General features: G+C 38.6%; 1 protein-coding gene across 1 annotated transcript; it reads left to right on the top strand.

The window, feature by feature from the left end:
* The first annotated feature begins 1,616 nt into the window (after positions 1-1,616).
* On the top strand, positions 1,617-18,006 carry LOC146331742 (myosin heavy chain, fast skeletal muscle-like). Its single transcript, XM_084734953.1, has 41 exons — positions 1,617-1,724; positions 1,990-2,026; positions 2,171-2,381; positions 2,500-2,643; positions 2,731-2,887; positions 3,289-3,316; positions 3,431-3,542; positions 3,632-3,724; positions 3,966-4,029; positions 4,109-4,207; positions 4,293-4,396; positions 4,658-4,796; positions 5,346-5,464; positions 5,564-5,713; positions 5,807-5,977; positions 6,066-6,372; positions 6,605-6,672; positions 7,439-7,526; positions 7,658-7,775; positions 7,855-7,978; positions 8,070-8,206; positions 10,092-10,347; positions 10,446-10,688; positions 10,777-10,953; positions 11,043-11,188; positions 11,278-11,368; positions 12,290-12,679; positions 12,799-12,925; positions 13,030-13,148; positions 13,242-13,438; positions 13,536-13,719; positions 13,813-13,978; positions 14,275-14,399; positions 14,518-14,826; positions 14,934-15,137; positions 15,215-15,340; positions 16,126-16,296; positions 16,605-16,709; positions 17,369-17,464; positions 17,624-17,755; positions 17,886-18,006. The coding sequence occupies exons 3-41, from the start codon at positions 2,178-2,180 to the stop codon at positions 17,904-17,906; spliced, it is 5,811 nt and encodes a 1,936-aa protein (XP_084591079.1). The 5' UTR covers positions 1,617-1,724; positions 1,990-2,026; positions 2,171-2,177; the 3' UTR covers positions 17,907-18,006.
* Positions 18,007-22,484: the final 4,478 nt, after the last annotated feature.

Raw genomic sequence — 22,484 nt, 5'->3', positions numbered from 1 at the left:
TTTACCAGAAGCCAACAGGTGGTCTATTAAGTGGACAAGCTGTTAATCTGTTTTCACTAAAGCAAATATTTGCACTTGATTTTTGTCTTATTTTTTATGAATTAATACAGGAAATGCTATTGAAAGCTTACAAATGAACCAGTTCAGAAGAAAGATAATCTTCTTATAGTAAACCACTAGATTTTCTGTTAGTCTAGAGAATTGTATTGGATATGTTGTGTGTCATGTGTGAGTCATTTTCACTTATCAGATATCTCTTCCAATGTGTGTATTTGAGGTTCCCAGATTTTTTATTTGTTTGCTCTTTGTCTTCTCTTAGAGAGAAGTTTACAGTAAAGTATGTCTTCATTTCCTGGCATAGAGCGCAATGACCTTATCTCCACTTTGTGTTCACAGCATTACCTACATTAACAGCACTCTGGTCTTTGCAGTACTGGCTTATGCAACTCAATAAAGACCATCCCATTCGACTAAAATGGCAACAGATGAAAGAACCTATTACAAATAATGATAATACATATTTACTTAAGCCATACCAAAACATAAACTCTGCACAAAATGATGAATGAAATTTGAAAAGGCAATGTGCCACCTTTGGCAATACATGCGCTGCACTTAACTGCTACCCTTAATAAAGATAAATTGCTTTTTTTTCTTTGTCTAAACTATATTAAATACCAAACACCACACAGCTATACACTGGGTGGCATCTGAAGCCCCCACAGGAACCAAACAATAACCAATGCAAGCACCATGCACTCATCAAACTCATCAAACTACAGAAGAAGAGAGAAAAACTTCTTAAGATCTCTACTTACCAAGATACTGAACGTTAAGTAAATTGAACTTGATGAGTTTATGACTTAGTCATAATACTGAACCAGGAATAAGGAGCTTCACAGACTGGATTTTTTTTTCCGAGGTGCTTAGTAACCGGATGCTGAAATACATCTGACATGTAATTAACACAAGCGTTCAGTGCATTTGTCAACAATTGCAAAAGTAAGAGCCTGGGCATTTGTGAGCTGGGGGCTATATTTGCTTTACGTCCTAATAAGACTGTAAAGAAAGGCCAGACATATTGAATATCACCTTTTATTGCAACTCAATCACACCACAAGAGAATACTTTTGACGGTGTCCGAGGTGTCATCTTTCTTTGGAGAGAAAGTACAACATTATAATGGACCATAATGGATCTTAAATTAGCCTTAAGTAAACACTAAATACTCAGCCCCGTTCTCAAGAGATGTTTGAAACAAAAGTTAAACAAACTTAAATGATTGCATGTAGATTAAGAACATAATTATGCAAAAATACTTCCTGGCCCATGTTTATTAAGAGTTTAAGTAATAGTTTAATTCTTAATTTTCATATATACAAAAAGTCATATAGTAACTCAGGAACACTATATATATCAGTTATTCCTTGTATTTAAACCACGCTGCACAAAGTAGAACATACTCAGGTGTTATGATGCATAGCAGTGGTTGATTTGTGGACAGGAATCTGCAATTTTGATCTGGGGTTTAATTTAATGTTTTGTTTTTGTATTCTTCAGGATAAGGTGACACCAGTTGTGGTCATGAAGCCATCTGATATCATTCTAAGAAGCTCAGTGACCTAAACAGGAGGGCTGCTCCTGCATGGGGTTCAGGGGTTTCAGTATATAAGAAGCTCTTCCAGCCTCGTCAGAAGTTGTGGACTGACAGGCTGCCAACGAAGGTGAGTCCCTGTAATGCTGTCTGCAGTGATGAGTGCTTACTTTAGTAGTTTTTCAAGGGCAGATCTTGTGAAAAATTGCAAAAAGTTGTATATTTCAGTTATAGTCTCTCTTTTTCTACCTGTATTTTCAGTTCTTGAGCTGCTATACCAACTACATTTCCCTGGTGTGGGATCAATAACTTATCTTATCATGTTGTGTTGTGTCTTTTTGTATCTTTTGTTTTTATTTGGTGTCTTTTCTTATCTTATCTTTCTTTTCTTTTAGTATCCGCTAAACAACTGCATCACTGGGCAACAAAAAGGTAGATGATGTTCATGCAACTAGTGACTTAACTGACAGAGGGTCAAAAATAAGTCATGCACTTTTTATTTCATGGAATCTACTATGGAACACTTTTCTTAAAATACAAATTTTATTATTTCATTCATGCTTCATTTACTTTTACAGCTGCCATGAGTACGGACGCGGAAATGGAGTGTTTTGGCCCGGCGGCCATATACCTCCGAAAATCTGAAAGGGAGAGAATAGAAGCTCAGAACCTCCCGTTTGATGCCAAAACAGCTTATTATGTGGCAGAGCCCTCTCAGATGTATGTGAAGGGGAAGCTGGTGAAGAAGGAGGGTGGCAAAGCCACAGTTGAAATCGAAGGTGGTAAGGTATGTAGACATATATTGTCACATAGAACACTAGACACAAGTGAAGGCAATGACTACATATTTATGTCATCATGGTGCTACACATGGTTAGAAGTCATTCTTCTCTGTTTCGGTGCAGTCTCTCACTGTAAAAGATGATGAAGTCTTCCCCATGAACCCTCCTAAGTTTGATAAGATTGAGGACATGGCCATGATGACCCACCTCAGTGAGCCCGCTGTGCTGTATAACCTCAAAGAGCGTTACGCAGCATGGATGATCTACGTAAGACCAATTTAAAGATTAAACACAACTTGTTGTACTGTAAGTATGAAGTTGACATCTAATATGCATGTCTTCTTGTTAAAACAGACCTACTCAGGGCTGTTCTGTGTCACTGTGAACCCCTACAAGTGGCTCCCAGTGTATGATGCAATGGTTGTAGCAGGATACAGAGGCAAGAAGAGGATTGAGGCTCCACCCCACATCTTCTCCATCTCTGATAACGCCTATCAGTTCATGCTCCAAGGTATCAATCAGTTTTAAGCTACAATCTGTCCACTCAATATGAGGAGCTGGTCATAGAACGAAACCCTAGACTTGGAAACTTAGAGTTGTATCTTCATTGTGCACATGGAACACACTGATTATGTTTTACACTTTCATCATGGTTTGGGTCAAAATGATTACTCTCACAAGATCTTTTGTGAGTCGGGGGTTTTCTTCTAGACATGATCAGAAGAGCTGGCCTTCAAAGATTATACTCTGTTTTTATAGTATCTTCCACAATGCTTTGTTGTTGCTTATAAGCCTGCAGATTATGATGACCGGTGACAGTTTGACTGCTGTAAAAATATATTGCATTAATACCATTTGAAGATAAATGGATGGAAGAATACATTGTGTGTTCAAATGTCTTTCTCTCAACAGATCGTGAGAATCAGTCAATCCTGATTACGTAAGTCAATGCTAAAGAGAGTTAATTTGAGCTGAAAACAATTGCCTGATAATTTCTTAACTGTATTTTGTCTGACTTACACCAACATGTGTCATATAATTGTCTGTATTCTAGTGGAGAATCTGGTGCAGGAAAGACTGTCAACACCAAACGTGTCATCCAGTACTTTGCGACAATCGCAGTGGCTGGTGGAAAGAAAGCTGAAGCAGTTCCTGGAAAAATGCAGGTAACTGATGTGCTATACAGTGTATATATGAGATATAATATCTTTGATCATGTAAATACAAACACATGTCCTATAATATTATTTATAAGGGCTCGCTGGAGGATCAGATCATTGCAGCCAATCCCCTGCTGGAGGCCTATGGTAATGCCAAAACTGTGAGGAATGACAACTCATCCCGCTTTGTAAGTTGTGGTTCACAAAATCGTGCTGCTTTAAAACCCTTCTCCTCAAAAGCCTTAGAGTATTTTGTCTTTACACGTTGTTTTTGTTTTAGTACTAAACTTTTAAGTATCCTACCACGTTGTACAATTGGAAAAACCTGCAATAGGATTAAAATAACAACACTAACCATTAAGTATAAGATGTGAATGAGTGAGAATGAGTCACACATATGCCCACACTGATAACTTTATTCTCCTGTAGGGTAAATTCATCAGAATCCATTTTGGAACAACTGGAAAGTTGGCTTCAGCTGATATTGAAACATGTAAGCTTCCAGCCAATCATTATCCAGAAGGTTTGATGAAAGGACAAACTGTAAACCGGCATGTTGCCTTGTTTTACAGATCTGCTGGAGAAGTCTCGAGTGACCTTCCAGCTGTCTGCTGAGAGGAGTTACCACATCTTCTATCAGCTCACAACAGGCCACAAACCTGAGCTGATAGGTGAGCAATCTAGCTGTATCATTTTATAGAATAAATACACGCTTCACCTGGCTCTGTATAATGAGGCACCGTAAATATATTTCAGATGGTCTTCTCATCACCACCAACCCGTACGACTTTCCCATGATCAGTCAGGGTGAGATCACTGTCAAAAGTATCAATGACGTTGAAGAATTCATTGCCACTGATGTGAGTACGCACCCTGCAAATTCCAACATATGTAAAGTGACAGTGTAACTTTTAGTGATTAAATATTACACAATATGTAAAAGTGCCACTGATGTCTTTATGATATTTATTCATTTAATGATACAATGATTTTTACTATTTTAGGAATATCTGATAACACACAGTAGAACCTTTGTTTGTAATAAGGAAAGACTGAAAAAATATTGTAAATAAAAGAAAGATGTCACAATAAATCTGTGTGTTTGATGACTTGTTCTACAGACTGCTATCGACATCCTGGGCTTCAATGCAGAGGAGAAGATTAGCATGTACAAGCTGACTGGAGCTGTGATGCATCATGGTAACATGAAGTTCAAGCAGAAGCAGCGTGAAGAGCAGGCTGAGCCTGATGGCACTGAAGGTAATTTTTTTTTTCCTGCATTTATTTTCATGGCATAAACCTTGGTGCCATGAATATTGGTTAATTATTCTAAAATTGTTAATCAGATATTTAAAAGAAATAGCCTTACATGAGTTCATAGTCTGTGTAGGCATACTGTGGTTCATGTTTTATTTTCATGAACAGAAACATTTCAAAAACATTCCCCTCTCTTGGTGGAGTAATATTTTTAGTGATGAGCAGGGTGTGCTGTCATGCTGATTTGAGCACGTTCTAAATGTCCAGGTGACCAACCAGATTGCTTGATCGGACCTATCTCTTCTATAACTGTTAGAGTAGCACAGAGGTAAAAGGGGTGGAATTTATGGGAGTTAACTGAGAGTGTCTGCATTGTGAAAGAGAAGAAGAGAACGGTGTCAGAGTTACTGTGCTTACTCTGCTGTCACAGTGACACGGATCAAAATAAGCAGCACAGGATGAATGGATATTTATTGTCATATCATCACCAATCACCTATGTAACTTAATAACATTTAGTGATGTGGATCTTCATGGTTTCTGTTTTTATCAGAGGCTGATAAAATCGCCTACCTCATGGGCTTGAACTCTGCTGACATGCTCAAGGCTTTGTGTTACCCAAGAGTCAAAGTCGGCAATGAAATGGTGGTTAAAGGTCAAACTGTGCCACAGGTAATTTACATAAAAAGATTAGTTTATGTACATAAAGTAATTAATATAAAAATGCCACTTGTTCCATATAACCAGACCTCTAATTCTTTCGTTGTTTAGGTGCATAATTCTGTCATGGCTCTCTGCAAGTCTGTCTATGAGAAAATGTTCTTATGGATGGTCGTCAGAATTAATGAGATGCTGGATACCAAGCAGCCCAGAAGCTTTTTCATCGGTGTGCTCGACATCGCTGGATTTGAAATCTTTGATGTACGTAAATACGACATTGTGCTTGTTAAGTTTTACAGTGTGAACAAGCACAGTGAAAGTTTGACACTATCTTTTGTTTTTTTTTATCTTAAGTTCAACAGCTTGGAGCAGCTGTGCATCAACTTCACCAACGAAAAACTGCAACAGTTCTTCAACCACCACATGTTTGTCCTGGAGCAAGAAGAGTACAAGAAAGAGGGAATTGAGTGGGAGTTCATTGACTTTGGTATGGACTTGGCTGCCTGCATTGAGCTTATTGAGAAGGTGAGTCACATGTTGTATATTCACAAACAAAGAAAACTATCTGATGACTTGAAAGTTTTTGTTTTTAATAACCATTTCATCATGACAGCCAATGGGCATCTTCTCCATCCTTGAAGAGGAGTGCATGTTCCCCAAGGCTACAGACATGACCTTCAAGAACAAAATGTATGACCAACATCTTGGTAAAAGTGCCCCCTTCCAGAAACCCAAACCTGCCAAAGGCAAAGCTGAGGCCCACTTTGCCCTCGTGCACTATGCTGGCACTGTTGATTACAATGTTGTTGGCTGGCTGGACAAGAACAAAGACCCCCTGAATGACTCAGTGGTTCAGCTTTATCAGAAGTCTTCTGTGAAGTTGCTGGCTCACCTATATGCATCTCATGCCTCAGGAGAAGGTAGAGTTTTCTTAAAAGTGCTCTTGAAAGTACTTAACAACCTCAAACGGCAGTCATGGTAATTTCATCCAGACATCACTACTGCATTTCATAGTTAAATTTTTCTTTGGTGAATCAATAAGGGAAACTGAGAGGGTTTATGTAATGTTACCCCCAGACAATTTAAGGTAATACTATAATTTATATACCAAATTGCAAAAATGAAAATAAAACATTTTTTTTTTTTTTACAGATAAAGGTGGAAAGAAGGGTGGCAAGAAGAAGGGTGGCTCCTTCCAGACAGTATCAGCTCTCTTCAGGGTAAGGTTTATTTTCACAGATATTGCTTTTATGGACACTTTTGAATACTTATCTGTGTGACTGTGATACTAAGCTTTACACAATTAGCATGCATGTGTTTTATCAATGATAAATTTCTTGTTGTGGCAGGCCAGGTCTATTACCTGAATGCACATCGCTGCAGATAAGCTGGTGTGTTGTAGGGAGACCTTCAACACGAGGGGTCTGGATTGAATCTCCTGATACAGAAAACTGTGGGAGAACCAAGAAAAATGACAAATGTCTTGCCCAGATTGTCTGTTAAAGTTTTATAAATGATTTTTTTTATTTTTTTTGTTTAAAAAAAAACCCAAAACAAAACAAAACATATATTTGAATTTTAACATACATTAGGTCAGATGTACACGTAACCTCTCCCTTTCAAACTGAAATTTCAGTGTTAGCCTTATATATTTGCTACTATTTCTATTGTTTTGTTCTGCTGGGTTATGTTATTTAAGAAAATAAAATTATTTAGACAAGTAATACGCATCAGAGGTTGTGGTGAGGTGCTGATTACTGAAAGTGAACTTCAGAGAACTGGAGACTTCTTCAAGTACATGATCAAGAGCTTGAAGAAGAAGACCTGAGGGCCAAACAGTCATTATAATAAAAGAGAATTGCATATGGAGTTAGACTTTGCAACAGTTTTTTCCTACTTTCAATTAAAAAAAAATAATGAAAGATATGTTAAGTGAAATCATGTCAGTGTCAAAATTTGGTGTAAAATAAAATATTTACTCCACAGGAAAACTTGGGCAAGCTGATGACCAACTTAAGGAGCACTCACCCGCACTTCGTCCGCTGTCTGATTCCCAATGAATCAAAAACACCAGGTAGGTCCCAAAAAGTGACTGTGAGACGTTTTATCGGCCTATTCTTCTAGATTTCTGCAAATGATACTCTCCACAGTATCACTGACCGGCGTAAGAGCGTCATCACATTGTTTGTCCTTGTCACTGTTAAGGTCTCATGGAGAACTTCCTGGTCATCCACCAGCTGAGGTGTAATGGTGTGCTGGAAGGTATCAGGATCTGCAGGAAAGGTTTCCCCAGCAGAATCCTCTATGGTGACTTCAAGCAGAGGTACAGTAGCTACTTCTGAACCTCTCTGTCTGCACGTGTTGATTCTGTTCTGTTGATGATCTGATTTAAAACCTTTCAGGTACAAAGTATTGAATGCTAGTGTCATCCCAGAGGGACAGTTCATTGACAACAAGAAGGCTTCTGAGAAACTACTTGAGTCCATCAGTGTGGACAAATCACAGTACAGATTTGGCCACACCAAGGTACAGTAAAAGAGCAGACTTACTGCCAGTCATACTGAAATCACTGTGTAGTTTGGCTTGGTTAAGTCAGTGTTATTACATCTCTCATCAGGTGTTCTTCAAGGCTGGTCTGCTGGGTACACTTGAGGAAATGAGAGACGAGAAATTGGTTGAACTGGTCACAATGACTCAGGCTCTCTGCAGAGGTTTCCTGATGAGACGAGAATTTGCCAAAATGATGCAGAGAAGGTGGGTTTCATATTTTGTAAGCTACAACTATACTGTGGCAATTAGAGAAAAAAGAACACTGTTATATTATTTGCAATAGGTCTTGGATGAAACAGTGTTATAAATAATATGAAAATCAAATAAACCTTTTTTTAAGAGCAGCATGTTCAGTGCAGGTTTAGAGGGATTAATCTGCTTATTGTTTTCACAATTAATATATTAATAGTTTAGTCAATGAAATGTAAAAAAAGAAAAAAAGAAGAAGAAGTGAAAAATGCTTATCTCGATTTCCTAGAAGCCAAAGTGATGCCTTCGAATTGCTTCTTTTATCCAACCTACAGCCCAAAATCAAAAGACATAAATGGCAAAGAAGAGCAGCAAATCCTGACATTTAAGAGGCTGGAACCAGCAAATATTTGACATTTTCACTTGAAAAATGGTTGAAACAATTAATCGAAATGGTCCAAATAATTGGCAATTAATTATCTTTAGACCGACTAATCGATTAATCGACCAATTGTTGCAGCTCTACAGCTCACACTGACTCTTTACAGTGTATTTGAGTGTCCTTTTCATCTGGGACCTAATTTTACTTCATAAAGCTCTTGTGGCTTGTACAGCAGCAGATTTAATGATTTCAAGTCCAGTACAAACATAAAGTGTGTTCACAGCACAGTGACATCACTGCCAAAGAAAATGTAACGTTATTCAGAGCTACAGATTTAAAAGAAGACTGAATGAGTTAGTATTGAGAAATTCTTCCTATTGGTCTTTTTCTGATCGAGATACTGTACGTAGTCAACATAACTTTATGTTTCAGTAACTATAATTGTTGATGTAGTTACTGGTGGACTGACTGGTCTGAACTGTGGGGATATGCTGGTTGTTTCCTTCAAAGTGGTTGCTCCTGGCTAATAACTAATACAGTTCAGCACACACAGTAGGTGCTGCAGTAGTGGATAAAGTATACTCTATTTCTGACATCTTAATGAGATCCAGGGAGACACAGAAGTCTGCTTTTCAAGCTTTCCAGATGATAGTAATGGATGATATAAATTCTGGTCTTATGTCCAGGCTAAATTTTTCATGACATGATTGAATGAGTGTGAGGTCCTTGATAAGTCAAGTGAAAGATATATTAGATGGAATATCATCTTTTTACAAACATCATATCTCTTTTTGCGTCCTCCAGTATTTCAGTGGACTATTAGAGGGAAAGTACTTCTCTAATTATCTATTTGACACCAGGGGAGCCTTCTACATGTGCCCTCTTCATTTCTATGAACTAGTTTAAACTCTGTAATGCAGCTACAAGATAGGGGAGTGTGTCAGTGTGTACGCTGTCTCCTGAGAACAATGAGCAGTTCCTGTGTAGTAACATAACAGCTGTGTAATATCAGGAACTTTATAAAACAGCTGTTGTTGCTTTGATGTGTTTTAGGGGGTGACAGTGTTTTCCATGGACAGTCTGGGTCAGGGTTTAGACTAAAGCAAAATATACTTTGAATAACAGAAGATTACTGCAAATCTTAAAAAAATTACCTGCAGTCCTGGATCAGATCGACCACATGGCCTCCCACTTATTATCTTACCTTAAGAGTCTGGAGGAAAAGGTGGTTGCACTGGGTTGGTCAGATTTACGGGTCCACATCTCTGGTGCCAGATATTTTGATGGCCAGGAGTTTCTTACCTAAGACTTGATCAGGTCAACTTTTCACAGCACAGTAACGTGTTAACAATGCTATGTTGTTAACCTGTTGATATTTAATTTCCACACAGAGAAAGTGATTTAAAGGATGCAGCAATAAGCAGTAGTTTAACCTGACTGTCCTATTGTCTTAAATAAGTGTGTGTTGGGTGAGAAAAGAAAGAAAATTCAGACTTTTTCTGTGTCTTGTATCACCAGGGAGGCAATTTACTCCATCCAGTACAACATTCGCTCATTCATGAATGTCAAAACCTGGCCATGGATGAAGCTGTACTTCAGAATAAAGCCTCTGCTGAAGAGTGCAGAGACTGAAAAAGAGATGGCACAAATGAAAGAGGACTTTGAAAAGACCAAAGAGGAACTGGCAAAGGCTCTGGCTAAGAAGAAAGAGCTGGAGGAGAAGATGGTGACTCTGTTGCAGGAGAAGAATGACTTGCAGCTACAAATTCAGTCTGTGCGTTAAAAAATTAAAGAGGGAATTCCTTTTTCAGAGTGTCCTGGCTTTTAAAGTTGAATAAATATTATTTCAATGTTATGTCCTATCAACTCTAGGAAGCTGAAACCCTAAGTGATGCAGAGGAAAGGTGTGAGGGACTCATTAAAGCTAAAATCCAACTTGAGGCCAAAGTCAAAGAGACGGCTGAGAGACTGGAGGATGAGGAAGAGGTCAATGCTGAGCTGACCGCAAAGAAGAGGAAGCTGGAGGACGAGTGCTCTGAACTGAAGAAAGACATTGATGACTTGGAGCTCACTCTGGCCAAAGTGGAAAAGGAGAAACATGCCACTGAGAACAAGGTTCACAGCTCTCACTTCAGATGTCTAAACTCTGCTTATTAGAAATATACTGTGATCAAATGTTAAATTGGCTCATTTACTTTCATAGGTCAAAAACCTTACAGAGGAAATGACGTCTCAAGATGAGACCATTGCCAGGTTGACCAAAGAGAAGAAAGCCCTCCAAGAGGTCCATCAGCAGATCCTTGATGATCTGCAGGCAGAGGAAGACAAAGTCAACACTCTGACGAAGGCCAAGACCAAGCTGGAGCAGCAAGTTGATGATGTAAGTGGCTGTGTATTTGTTTGAAATGAAGTGCACCAAAGTTTTTCTTTATTTCCAGTGGTACCATTATACTATATGTGATGCACTAGATTGAAGGCTCCTTGGAGCAAGAAAGGAAGCTGCGTATGGATCTCGAGCGTTCAAAAAGGAAGCTCGAAGGAGATCTGAAACTGGCCCATGAATCTATAATGGATCTGGAGAACGACAAGCAGCAGTCTGAAGAGAAAATAAAGAAGTATGTAATAATGAGGACTTTATGACACCCACAATTACCAAAATGTCAGTGTATATCTGTAACATTTATCATCATTTTTGCTAACACAGGAGGGACTTTGAGATGAGCCAGCTTCTCGGCAAGATAGAAGATGAACAGGCCATTGGTGTTCAGCTTCAAAAGAAAATAAAGGAACTGCAGGTAATGTATAAAGATGTGTCTGAGCTTTGTAATAGGAAATTTCATTACATTTTTGTAATTGTGTCTCAATCAACGTATGTAATCTTTCTTATTGAAGTGTATGTTAATTTAACTACTTCCAGATCTTTTTGATCCACTTCATCTTTATATTGATGCCACATAAGTAAATTCTGTTTAAAACATCATAATAATTTAATCCAGTAGAGGCTTCAGTTGAAACTTTTAAGTGTATTGTTGTTGTGCTGTCACAGAATTTAGTTTCAGTTGATTTTCTCTGTATTATTATGAATTACATTATTTTTTGATAATGCAATTAACAATTTAGCTATAGACTAGAGAAAAAACAATATATCGACTAGTGTGATTAAGAAATGTTTCAATACTGTACTGGACTGTGACAATATATACTGTGATATTACATGGGAAATTTAACTCCATTTTTAATTTTATTTAATAAAAGGACAGTTATTGATTGCTTCATTGTTTGTTTTGCAGTTGTATCTTCATAATTCATAAATTCATCAGCAAAGACAATGCATGCGATTTTTTTTACATGTTTAGGACATTAGCACTTTTTTTATTTCATAAAGAAGGAAAGCAGAAGCACTTTATGTTAAATGTAAAACTAAAAATGTGTACAAAAAATGTTGTGCAGATGTGTTGTGTACTTTTTTTTAAGTTGTCAAATTTCTTAGTTTTTTAGTACTGAAATATATATTAAGGCATGGACATTTTATTGTGGTATTATTGTAACTTGAGTTCTTGGTATCATTACATCCCTATCATAAATGATCACCTACTATTAAAAGTGGAAAAACGTTGATTTCCTCTATTATCATAAATTATATTGGTACTAGCCCCCAAAAAGCCTTTCAAATAAGTCATTTGAACATGACTTTTTCCATTATTTTTGCATCATAGGCTCGTATTGAGGAGCTGGAGGAAGAGATTGAGGCTGAGCGGGCTGCTCGAGCCAAGGTGGAGAAGCAGAGGTCTGATCTCTCCAGGGAACTTGAGGAGATCAGCGAGAGGCTTGAAGAAGCTGGTGGAGCAACATCTGTTCAGATTGAGATGAACAAGAAGCGCGAGGCCGAGTTTCAGAAGCTGCGTCGTGATCTCGAAGAGTCCACCCTGCAGCATGAGGCCACCGCTGCAGCTCTCCGCAAGAAGCAGGCTGATAGCGTGGCCGAGCTGGGAGAACAGATCGATAACCTCCAGAGAGTCAAACAGAAGCTGGAGAAAGAGAAGAGCGAGTTCAAGATGGAAATTGATGACCTCACGAGCAACATGGAGTCTGTCGCCAAATCAAAGGTAAAATTTCAAATATTTATTTTATGTAAAGAATAATAACGACCGGAGTTCATATTTTATCATCTACAGGAGCATCATGGCTACAGTGGACTTAACACCGTGTTGATTTGTGACCGTAGGGTAACCTGGAGAAAATGTGCCGTTCTCTTGAAGATCAACTAAGCGAAATAAAGGCCAAGAATGATGAACATGTGCGTCAATTAAATGAAATTAATGTTCAGAGATCAAGACTGATGACTGAAAATGGTGAGTGTAACACTGGGGATGTGAATAATAAAACAATCTGAACCTGCAGATGTAAGTTAATACAAATCACCAACCAAAGGTTTTTTTTCTGTATTTCCAATTAGCTGAATTCGGTCATCAGTTGGAGGAAAAGGACTCTCTTGTTTCACAACTTACGAGGGGAAAACAGGCTTTTATTCACCAAATTGAGGAGCTCAAAAGACATCTTGAAGAAGAAGTTAAGGTACTGCAGGATTAATTTAACAACAAATGATCCAATATATTTCTTAATGATCAGAAATTGAATGTGCCTCACGATCTATTTTGTTGTTATTAGGCCAAGAACGCTCTGGCTCATGCAGTTCAGTCGTCTCGTCATGACTGTGACCTGCTCAGAGAGCAGTATGAGGAGGAGCAGGAGGCCAAAGCTGAGCTGCAGCGTGCGATGTCCAAGGCCAACAGTGAGGTGGCTCAGTGGAGAACTAAGTATGAGACTGATGCCATTCAGCGCACTGAGGAGCTGGAGGAGGCCAAGTAAGTCATTATAATTTTTTTTTGCTAAGTCTACCCACCACTAATGTGTGTCATCAATACTATACTGAAAGTTTGTAAATCAAATATTTTTTATCAGGAAAAAGCTTGCTCAGCGTCTTCAGGATGCAGAGGAATCCATCGAGGCTGTGAATGCAAAATGTGCCTCTCTGGAGAAGACAAAGCAGAGACTGCAGGGTGAAGTGGAGGACCTGATGATTGATGTGGAGAGAGCTAATGCTCTGGCTGCTACCCTCGACAAGAAGCAAAGGAACTTTGACAAGGTTAGATTTTTATTTATGCCTCAGGTGCTTATATGAATTCACATTGTAGAATTGTGAATTTCTGAAACACATGGGTCTTCCTTATGTTTTCAGGTTCTTGCAGAGTGGAAACAGAAGTATGAGGAGAGCCAGGCAGAGCTGGAGGGAGCTCAGAAAGAAGCTCGTTCTCTCAGCACTGAGATGTTCAAGCTGAAAAATTCATATGAAGAAGCTCTGGATCACCTGGAGACCCTGAAGAGGGAGAACAAGAATCTGCAACGTAAGACAACAAATCCTGTGTGTGACTGACGATGTGAAATACGTTCTTTAATAAATATGTGACACATTCAAGGTTGAAGAAAAACAAAAACAATTACAGCATTTGGGACATTATTGTGAGTTAAACTGTTTTTTGTAAGAATGACATTGCAAATGTTAAAGTTTGAGCTCCAGTGGCAGACTTGATTTTACTGTAGAAAATGAGATTAAAAATTGATGCAGTATTATATTTACAACGACAAAGAAATAATATGTATTATTAACCCTAATGCAATTTTCTGTTGGGTTTTTCAACAGAGGAAATCACCGACCTGACTGAACATATCGGTGAATCTGGAAAGACAATTCATGAACTGGAAAAGGGGAAGAAGACAGCAGAGAGCGAGAAAGCAGAAATCCAGACTGCTCTTGAGGAGGCTGAGGTATTTAAAATGACTTATTTGCAAAGGAAACCTCTTGAATTATGATTCCTTGTCTGGATGCACCTGCTGATATACTTCTTACACTCTGAAGTTTTCCACCTCCCATTTCATTTTGTAGGCTACACTGGAGCATGAAGAATCAAAGATCATTCGTGTCCAGCTGGAGCTCACCCAGGTGAAAAATGAAATTGACCGGAAAATTGCTGAGAAGGATGAGGAGATCGAGCAGATCAAGAGGAACAGTCAGAGAGTGATAGAGACCATGCAGACCACTTTGGATGCTGAGATCAGGAGCAGGAACGATGCTCTGAGAATCAAGAAGAAGATGGAGGGAGACCTCAATGAGATGGAGATTCAGCTGAGCCACGCCAACCGCCAGGCAGTTGAAGCCCAGAAACAGCTGAGAAATGTGCAGGGACAGCTTAAGGTTGGGCATAAATATGCAATATACAGTATGAATATGTCCAAAAGTGCAACTAAATGGCCCAAACATATGCAAATGTCTAAATGGAATTTGTATTATCATAAATTCAGGATGCCCAGCTGCACCTTGATGAAGCTCTCAGAGTTCAGGCAGACATGAAGGAGCAGGTCGCCATCGTAGAGCGCAGGAACAACCTGATGCTGGCTGAGATCGAGGAGCTGCGAGCTGCTCTGGAGCAGACAGAGAGAGGCCGCAAAGTGGCTGAACAGGAGCTGGTTGATGCCAGCGAGCGTGTGGGGCTGCTGCACTCTCAGGTACGGCTCAAAAGCCGAAAGTTATGCTCCTCTATAATTCCACACATTGAAACTGATTGTTCCTTCTTTAATAATAGAACACCAGCCTGATCAACACCAAGAAGAAGCTGGAAGCTGATCTTGTCCAAGTCCAAGGTGAGGTAGAAGATTCCATCCAGGAAGCAAGAAATGCTGAGGAGAAGGCCAAGAAGGCCATCACTGATGTAAGACCTGTTTTAGTTTTTAGCCTGTTGCTTTATTTAAAACCAGCTACTTAATGAGCAGGTCCCTGATTGGAGCTCAAGTTATCTGCTTGAAACATTTCAGTGGTAACTCCATGGTTTTGTATTAAGGTCAGCTTTAGACTAATTCTGAATATACTGTACAACCTGCATGATGGACATAGAGTCTCAGGCAGCCAAAGACTATACTACTTAGGAAATGTTTAAACAATAATGGAAACTATAACTATACATATATTCTAGCTATGCTCAGTGGTCACTGCAGCTTGGTTATAAAACAGTAGAGGCAGCTTTTAGGAGTTCTGGCTCCAAGTGAAAAGGCTGTTGGAGTCTGTAAGCAGAGCAATTACAAGTTTCTCAGGAAGATGGTATATACAGCCCTCATGTCATTTATAATGAAAAATGTTTCATAACAACAAATTTTGTTTATCCAAACTGAAGCAGAGATGTTCCAGAATCACAGTCAAAAATCACAGGGAGACCAAAGATTACCTGTTTGTTAAGAACTTTAAAAGTTGTTGCTTCTGTTTAAATAAACTCAAATTGATTTCGGGGAATGACTGACATAAAAATGACCAAATCCATGTAGAATGAAATAAAATATAAGTCCATTGACATGATGATTCCATTATAACTTAAAGTATATTCGGATTACTTGACTATTCTGTTGTAATCTTCTCTTTTTTTTACGTTTTGCGTCAAAATCAGGCCTTATTCACTTCGATCATTCTGCTTACTGGCCTTCTTACAAAAAACTCCAATTACAGGCTGCCATGATGGCTGAAGAGCTGAAGAAGGAGCAGGACACCAGCGCTCATTTGGAGAGGATGAAGAAGAACCTGGAGGTGACAGTGAAGGACCTGCAGCACCGTCTGGATGAGGCTGAGAGTCTGGCCATGAAAGGTGGAAAGAAACAGCTCCAGAAACTGGAGGCCAGGGTAAGAAAAAAATATTTTAGTTTTCTTTTTGTTTGGAATTTGATGAAACCAAGACTAAGGTTAAATGGCTGACTTTCACTTTTAATTTGAAGGTCTTTGCAGATATAGACGAGGACTGAGAGATATATACTGCAGATGAGATAGGCTTAGAGCTACCATAAAACTAAATATCAGCACTGACTTTGTTTATTTTACTATTTCCTACTTGTAACAATCCTGTTTATCTAACAAGCTCATAAAAAATTGACGTTATATGTTCAAACATATTCAGTCCTGTCACAATAAAATCTGCACTTCTTATCATCAAGGTCCGAGAGCTTGAGGCTGAGTTTGAGGCTGAGCAGAAACGTGGCGCTGAAGCTGTGAAAGGTGTCCGCAAGTATGAACGCAGAGTGAAGGAGCTGACTTACCAGGTACAGAGTACCACAACATCTACACCTTAAAATGTTAACAGTAAAGCAACTGCTTATTATCATATAGCATGTTTCTGAAGCAGTTCTATAAATGCTGCTGAGAACAAACTGGGTGCATAATACGTTTCAGACCCCTAGAGGGCATGAATCACCATCCTATGTCTGAATCTCCAGCAGTGTGCAGCATGCTGAGTGATATAGAGTAGACCACAGCTAAAAATAGACATTCTACAGTTGCAGCTGTAAATACATGCAGTTATGTGCTCATACTAGCAAGACCGCATGCCTGTGTATGTGTGATATTTATAGATCTATTTAACAGATTTCCACGATGAAAAACTGGAAAGAGGATGAACTCTTGCTCTCATTCTCACAGGCAGCTTGATTGACAGAGATAGCAGTGTTTTTACAGCGATGAAGGATTCCCTTAAGACACTGTGCCAAGTGATACAGATGAAAATATGTACATTTCTCTGCTGTTGTGTGTTAATTTACATCTTCAGTATTTGTAGCCTGTTCGGTTGTCCTTGCTTGTGAGTCTTTCTGAAGTGGAAGTGTGTTCGCTAGAGTCGTTTTAAAGATGCATTTAAAACACGATGGAATGATGGTGTTCGCTTCAGTGCTGTTCTCAAACAAACTGCGCTGTATATCGACTCTAGACTGAGGAGGACAAGAAGAATATTGCCCGCCTTCAGGATCTGGTGGACAAGCTGCAGCTGAAAGTGAAATCCTACAAGCGACAGGCTGAGGAAGCTGTGAGTGTGAAGTATTCGACACATGCGACACAAATATGCGTCACACCAGTAACACCTTTTAAAACACCAGAGGACTTGACAGCATGATTTAATGACTGCATGGTTTTCGTCTCATGCGACTGGCAAGATTGTTCACTTCTTTAATGTTGTGCTTCACAGGAGGAGCAGGCCAACACTCACCTGTCCAGGTACAGGAAGGTGCAGCATGAGATGGAGGAGGCTCAGGAGAGAGCTGACATCGCTGAGTCTCAGGTCAACAAGCTGAGGGCCAAAAGCCGGGAAATTGTCAGGGTATGTTAATTTTTTTTTTTACATCTTTCATTTTGTTTTAATTACATTCTAATCATTTTTACACAAAGAACTGTAGAACATCTTGTCTTAACTACTAACTCTTCATGGTCTCTTTTGTGTTGATTTAAAGGGAAAGGACGCTGAAGAATGAGCATCACTCTTGATGAGACACAGTGCAAAAAATCATACAATATGAGGCTTTTGTCTAATGTGTCGAGTGTGTAACAAGAAATAAATCTGTAAGCAACCCAGATTTTTTTGCTGTTCAGCCTTTTCTGTTTCTTGATTCTTAATTCATTCATTAATTAGATTTATGGACAGAGTTACTTATACACAAACAGCACAGGCAGCACAGCTCAAATGTAAGGTTATATATTTTGTTTTATCTTTTATAGGGATGAACATGCAGCACAAACCAGTACCACATACCACAGCATTTATAGGCTAAGCTAATTTGCAATGCCTGTCCCTAGACAGACCTTTAAAATACATAAAAGTCAACTCCAATACAGAAGAGACAGCACAAACATACACAACAATAAATATGTACATTAAGAACACAAAACTCAGAACTCAACAAGAAAATACAGACAAAACATTACAAGACAGAAATTATAACACCATAAAGCAAGGAGCACCAGATTATTGATGACTACGTGATTGATGCCCATCCAAAAACTGTTTCAGTTTGAGTTTAAAATTGTCCAAATCAGGATCCAGTTTAAATTCTGTTAATAAAGCCAGTATATAGAGAATTGATATTATTTTATGCACATCAAGTAGTGTCAACTCTGGGGATTTATCTGAAAACCTGTCTGGTTTATTTGGAATGTACTCTTTACAGTGTAATCACACAAAAAGCTATTCTGCTCAATTAATTCATCAACTGCATGCAGAGATTCCTTTATCACAGCAACAGAATCAAAGTAGATGACATGAATTAGTACACAAAAAAGTACAGATGAAGACAATTATTGACATCCTTTATACATTTAACCAAGTCAGTGACAATCACTTCCAATGTCAGATATCAGACAAATTATCAACAGTCTTGCAGGAGAACTAATAATAACTAATATAACACTGATTCCAAAAAAGTTGGAAAGAGCTGTGAAATGTAAATAAAAACAGAATTCAGTTATTTGCAAACGAACTGTGTTTACGAAGTGTTCCAACCATGTTTTTGAGCATTACACAACTTTTATTGCCCCTGTCCCAACTTGTTTTAAATGTGCTGCTGGTATCAGTTTCAAAATAAGCATATATTTACCAAAACCAGTGAAGTAGATTAGGTTAAACATTAAATATATTGAGTTTCTTCTGTTTTCAATTGAGTATATATCAAAAAGTATTATCAAATTATCACAAACTGTTTTATTTATCTTCTAGACAGTGTCACAACTTTTTTGGAATTAGAGTTGTAGTACTGGAAATAAACTGAGCAGCGCACGTTGTGTCTAAATTTGAGAAGTGTAACTTCATCATTTGAAATAACCTAGTTGTCAACTGTCGCCTGTTATCACGTAAAAGTTCTATAGGTTACGATAACTGCAAATCTTTGTCTTGTGGTGATAATGTTACTGACAGTCTAGTGATCTCACAGTTTTTTTTATGTGCTTCAAAACATATGTCTCACCGTGTCAAGTTGTGGCCCTGCGATGAAAATAGACCTATTAGGGAACCACAACACATGCACAAGCATAAGCAGTGATGTCCCTGGTTAGGTAGCTATACTTACAACCTGACTTGGTCCTAGAACATTGTTCTGACTAAAAAACAATTGAACTGGATGTGCATCACAAGCAAAATACTGTACACATAGAGTTTAGTGATATTCTGTAGTATGTTGGATTTTCCAAAAAAACAAAGAAAAGGGAAGAAAGAAAAAACAAAATCTGCCTGTGGTCAGTGGTGTGCAGCCTCCAGTCAATAACAGTGATTTCGCTGTCTTTGTCTCTCCTCGGCTCTCTGCCTTTGAAAGCTGCAGACATACACACACACACACACACACACACACACAGGCAGAGCAGACCGGGGGCATAGCGACAAAATAGAGGTTTGCTTTGGCTGCTTCGGCTAATCTGGTGCTGTGCAGAGGCGTGGATGTGTTTATTTGTGCATTCATAATCAGAAAATAGTGTTTTATTTCTCTGATTCACTGCTTTGTTCTTGCTAATTCTGCTTCCTTACTTCATTCACACTCTACTTTTCTTGACCAATGCTGCTGTCTCCCTCCCTTTATCATCTGGTGAGCTGGGGAGGAGGAGCCAACATTGAATGTTGTGTTACAAATCTCCCAATTCTAACTTTAGGAATATAAAGATAATTGACTGAAAGACTCTGGTTGGCACATACTGTTGGTGTTGCAAATTCTGAACAGATTCAGTCTTGGATTGAGGTGTATCCGATACTGTTTTTACACCAAAATTGGTGCATATATGAGGGTTTTGAAACATGGCTAAGCCCTAAAAATAGGAGATTAAAAAAAGCAATCACTCATAAATGGTTACAGCCAACCCACCTACGAAATTGTTAAGGAGATTCATGAGATGAAAAGACTGACTTTGCCTCTGAGACTGAGAAAAGATGCATAGATCACAAGATGGACAAAATGGATAAAATACTTGTCGGAATATGGGGTGTAGTTGGTGTTTTCTCTTAAAAATTGTGTTTATTCATCTGGTATCAAACATGTTGGCTCAGTGCTACATGTGACAGGTACTACTGCAGAAAGCTGGTACAATATGATTTGAAAGATTAAATAAATACAATAAGATTTAAAATAAAAAAACTTGATATAATATGAAACTTGACTATGATGTATTTAAAGACCAATTTATAATATTTGATTTTTACTGTACTGCATTAAAACAGCACTCACACTCGAGAGTTGTAAATCACAGTGCCCTTTGTCAGGCAGGAGACTTGAGCCCGCCAAGGAAGTGACTGTTTTATATCAAAGGTTGTTCCACTGTAAGACATGAGGCTGTGACAAATGGCTGAGCCCTGAGAACATTGCTGAGGAGACGGCTATATTTGTATTTCTTCCAAATAAGCACACCCGGGAGCATAAGAGATCAAGTATCACATTTTTATTGAATATATAGGCCTGTTTTGTAGGGTGTGAAGTCCTCAGTATTTAGCTTCTAATGCCCTCGCCCCATCCGTGTCATCTTTCAACAAGGAAAGAATGCAACCTACTACACATCATATAACATGATCCCCTTCTTGTGGCGTATGGGGAACAAACACTTGACTTAGGGGAAGGTCAAGCTACAAGGCCAGCCTTGTCTTCAGTTCATCTGTCAGGACACACAGTACAGCAAGACCATTTAAAGAAAGGGTTTAAAAATACATCTGCACCCTCGAGACAACACAAGTGCCCGTCCTGAAAAACCTGGAGACACAAATCTAATCACCTGTTCCCTGCAGATTCCACGTTGGACAATAGAGCCGTAACTGACATTTGTAGAGTTTACTGTCCCACGGTCAAACAAACCAGGATGCTTTATGCAGCACGACATGTAGGACAAGAGCTACTAGAATAGGTGATATATGAGGGTCAAAAACATCAAACAGCAGACATTTGACCTGCAGACGAAGCTGTCGTGTTTAAACCTTTGACTTTCAGCAGCACAGAGGAGATTAGAAGGTCAGTGTCTGAGGCCCCTGATTGACCGGTCATACTGTCAGAAATGCAGAGGTGTAATCTGATCTGCTAGAAAGTTTGAAGGGTGAAAGTGCTACAAAAATATTAATTGTTCAATTGTTTGGGAATTTAAAATATGAGGGATAATCATAGAAAATATCAAAACAGACTATTTTTTTGGTAGTCATTTGAAGTTTTATTGTTCATGGAGAAATGGCCAGGAGGATACAGAAAACATTGTGATTAAAATATGAAAAAGTGATAAATGAGGTGAATGTGCTGATTTCATGTTGTTACTTACCATTTACAAGGACACAAGAACCAGGGAACCAAGGTGATGTATTTATTATTTAAAACAAAGTTGTAAAATGAGATTTTGTTGTAGTTCCATCTTTGATGGAGGGAATTGGTTGGAATTCATTGTAGAGAAAAATAAAAATATAGAGCAAACTATTTGTTCTGGTAGATTACTGATCCAGTTGTTAAATGTTTGGCTCAAGTTGTTTTTGTCGCTGTCTCTGCTCTGACAGCCTCAGAGGTGGTTTGTCAGTAATAGTTTATCCTGCTAAAGGATAAACAAATGTAAATAACAATATTTAAAATATTTTTTAAAAAACTGTTGCTCTTCATAATAAGCAACCCTCAGGCTTATGGATGGACAAATATTTACACCTTCTTCACCTCTGTTATGCATTAGCATCCACAACTTAACCCAGTGGTTCCTAAACGGGGGGTGGGGGGGTTGAGACACTGCGGCGGGGGGGGGTGTGGGGGGGGGGGCATGGATGACCAGAGGAGCAATATCAAAGTGAAACAAAGTTAAATGAATTTGATTTATGTAGACGTTAACAAACAAGGGTTTGCTGATGCTATCATTCTGACATTTCAATATGATTAAACTTTAATACCTTTTTTATCAGTTGCTTCCCCAATTATTGTTAATGATGGAAAATAATTGGGGTGTGATCTTTATACATGGGGTATGCCAGAAAACATTTAGGAACCACTGAATTAACCCATAAGGATATAGGTATAAACTAAATGTCAGTTAAGTTCTGATTAGTTCAAAATACTTTTATT

This window comes from Lutjanus erythropterus, chromosome 2 (assembly GCF_056507025.1).
Source record: "Lutjanus erythropterus isolate fLutEry1 chromosome 2, fLutEry1.hap2, whole genome shotgun sequence".
NCBI lineage: Eukaryota > Metazoa > Chordata > Actinopteri > Lutjaniformes > Lutjanidae > Lutjanus > Lutjanus erythropterus.
Note: the sequence above shows the minus strand (reverse complement) of the source record. Positions and strands in the feature narration are given on the sequence as shown.